General features: G+C 60.1%; 1 protein-coding gene across 2 annotated transcripts; it reads left to right on the top strand.

Moving 5' to 3' along the window:
* The first annotated feature begins 277 nt into the window (after positions 1-277).
* On the top strand, positions 278-1,972 carry LOC130609821 (transcription cofactor HES-6-like). 2 transcript variants are annotated; one of them, XM_057429165.1, is made up of 4 exons: positions 278-413; positions 501-587; positions 666-747; positions 835-1,972. In XM_057429165.1, exons 1-4 carry the CDS (start codon positions 354-356, stop codon positions 1,245-1,247), a joined length of 642 nt encoding a protein of 213 aa, XP_057285148.1. In that variant the 5' UTR covers positions 278-353; the 3' UTR covers positions 1,248-1,972. The 2 variants fall into 2 exon arrangements, with proteins under 2 accessions (XP_057285148.1, XP_057285147.1); XM_057429164.1 differs by having other exon boundaries at positions 666-1,972.
* The last annotated feature ends 296 nt before the right edge of the window (positions 1,973-2,268 follow it).

The following is a 2,268-nucleotide window of genomic DNA, read 5'->3' as shown; positions in this document are numbered from 1 at the left end:
GAAAGCTGGGGTGCTGCGGGAGGGGGGAAGGCGCTGCCATGCCCCAGCGCTTTGAGGAAGCTGCCCCGCCGGAGGAGTAACGTCCCCTCCCCAGTGCCTTCAGGGGACCAAGCGCAGCCGGGCCCGACCCCATAGCTCCGGCGGGGCCCGGCGGGTAGCGCACACGTCCCCCCCCACCCCGGAGCAGACAAAGCGGCCGCCTGCCATTGGCCCGTTCAGCCCACGCTGCGGCAGCGGTAGCGCGGAGCGGCCAATGAGCGCGCCGAGCAGCGGCGCGCAGGGTATAAGTAGGGCGGCGCGGTGGGGCGGGGAGCGCAGCGGGGCAGAGCATCTCGGGTCCGCCGGGCCGCGCCATGGCGCCCTCGTTCCGGCCCGGCAAGGGCCGCCCGCCTCAGGACGGGGCCGATAGGAAGGTGAGCGGCAGCGCCGGGCGGGCGGTGGGGGCTGTAGGGAGGGCGGGCGGGCGGGCGGGCGGGCTGACGGCGCTGTCGTCCCCGCAGACAAGGAAGCCGCTGGTGGAGAAGAAGCGCCGGGCGCGGATCAACGAGAGCCTGCAGGAGCTGCGGTCGCTGCTGGCCGACAGCGAGGTGAGGAGGGGCGGCGGGGCGGGTCGGGCTCGTGCGGGGCGGCGGGGCCGTGCTGACGGCCGCGGCGTCCCATCGCAGTTTCAGACGAAGCTGGAGAACGCGGAGGTGCTGGAGCTGACGGTGCGGCGGGTGCAGGCCGTGCTGGAGCGCCGCTCGCTCGGTGAGTGCCGGCGGGGCGGCGGCGGGGCCCGGCGGGGCCCGGCCCCGATCTCATGCTGCTCCCTTCTCTGTCTCCCGCGGCGCGCAGAGGGCGGGCGGCTGCACCGTGAGGCCAGCGAGCGGTTCGCTGCCGGGTACATCCAGTGTATGCATGAGGTGCACACCTTCGTGTCCAGCTGCCCCGGCATCGACGCCACCACGGCTGCCGAGCTGCTGAACCACCTGCTGGAGTCCATGCCCCTCAGCGACGGCGGCTGCCCGGACTCGGTCACGGACCCTGGGGCAGATCCCACCGCGCTCAGCCTCTCGCTCGGCAGCGAGGCGCTGGCCCCGGCCCTCCCTGCCTTGGCACCCTCGCCCTCTCCCAGCGAAGAGACCTGCTCCGACTCGGACGAGGCGGAAGCCGAGCCGGGCCAGACCTCTGCTGATGGACTGGATGCTTCCCAGACGCATGGCCTACCTTCGCCTTGCTTACCCAAATCCATGTGGAGACCTTGGTAAGGGAAGGGTACACAGGAATCGGCGCAGATCTGCCTAGCGGGGAGAGCAGCCGGGCACCGTGCTGCCCTATGGCACTCTGAGCAGCGCGAGGGACTGCCGGCCGGCATCGCTGCACTTCGGGACTGCATCAGCGGCACTCTTAACGCTGCTGTCAGGCCCTGACAGGCTAATAGCTAAACGTGTTAACATTTCATCCGTGTGCGTGTGTGGCGTTTTGTAACTTTAGGGGTTGTTTTTATGAGGTTGGGGGAGGGGCGGGGTAAGGGAGTTGGTCTTTAGTAGCAAAGCTCTTTGGTGGATACACAGCAGTTATTTTATAACCGTGTTTCTTGGCCCTTATAAGTGGCCCTGAAATCACTGCCCTTTTCTTAAGAAAAAGCCCTTGTGCATCTTAAATCATGATGGTTAACTCCATGAGAAGCTTGGGTCTGCATGCACAGTTTTAAGTGTTTTAGTGATAGCAAAGACCCCTGAAAGGGGTTGGTGTGGTTAGCATCTGTCCTTGGTAGCCTAGAGTCCCACCTTCAGTGGAGGAAAAGCTTAGAGACCTGGTGGAATTAGGCAAACATAAAAGATAACTGGTGGCAGGGTGCTTTTTAGAGATGAGTGTCTTTATGCACATTTTGCTTTTAGCACAGTTGAGTTTATTGTGACTTTTTGTATATTAGGGTGTCAAATGTTTTTTATTTTTAATCTTTAATAAAAAATACTGAATTCACAACTGATGCCAGGTGTTCTGCGGTCTGATATACTTCTAACTGGCTTAAAAGTACAGTTTCCTATCGCCTACTAATAAATGTATTATGGAAACAATGCTAGCAATTAAGCACTTAATTCCTGTACTAAGCATTGTTAGCTCAACTGTTTGAATTCAAATGTTTTGTTTAATCCTCGAAGACACTTAAATTACTGCAATGAACAAGGTCACACTGACAGAAGGTGGACTTAAGGTCATGGGTTTTTCTGGGCTAGCGTATCTGGATGCCAGTCTCAAACCTACTGTACTTGATCTTCCTTCTGA

Source organism: Pezoporus wallicus, unplaced genomic scaffold (genome assembly GCF_028554395.1).
Source record: "Pezoporus wallicus isolate ANWC-B61680 ecotype Strahan unplaced genomic scaffold, APGP_CSIRO_Pwel_v1 contig_593, whole genome shotgun sequence".
Classification (NCBI taxonomy): domain Eukaryota; kingdom Metazoa; phylum Chordata; class Aves; order Psittaciformes; family Psittacidae; genus Pezoporus; species Pezoporus wallicus.
Note: the sequence above shows the minus strand (reverse complement) of the source record. Positions and strands in the feature narration are given on the sequence as shown.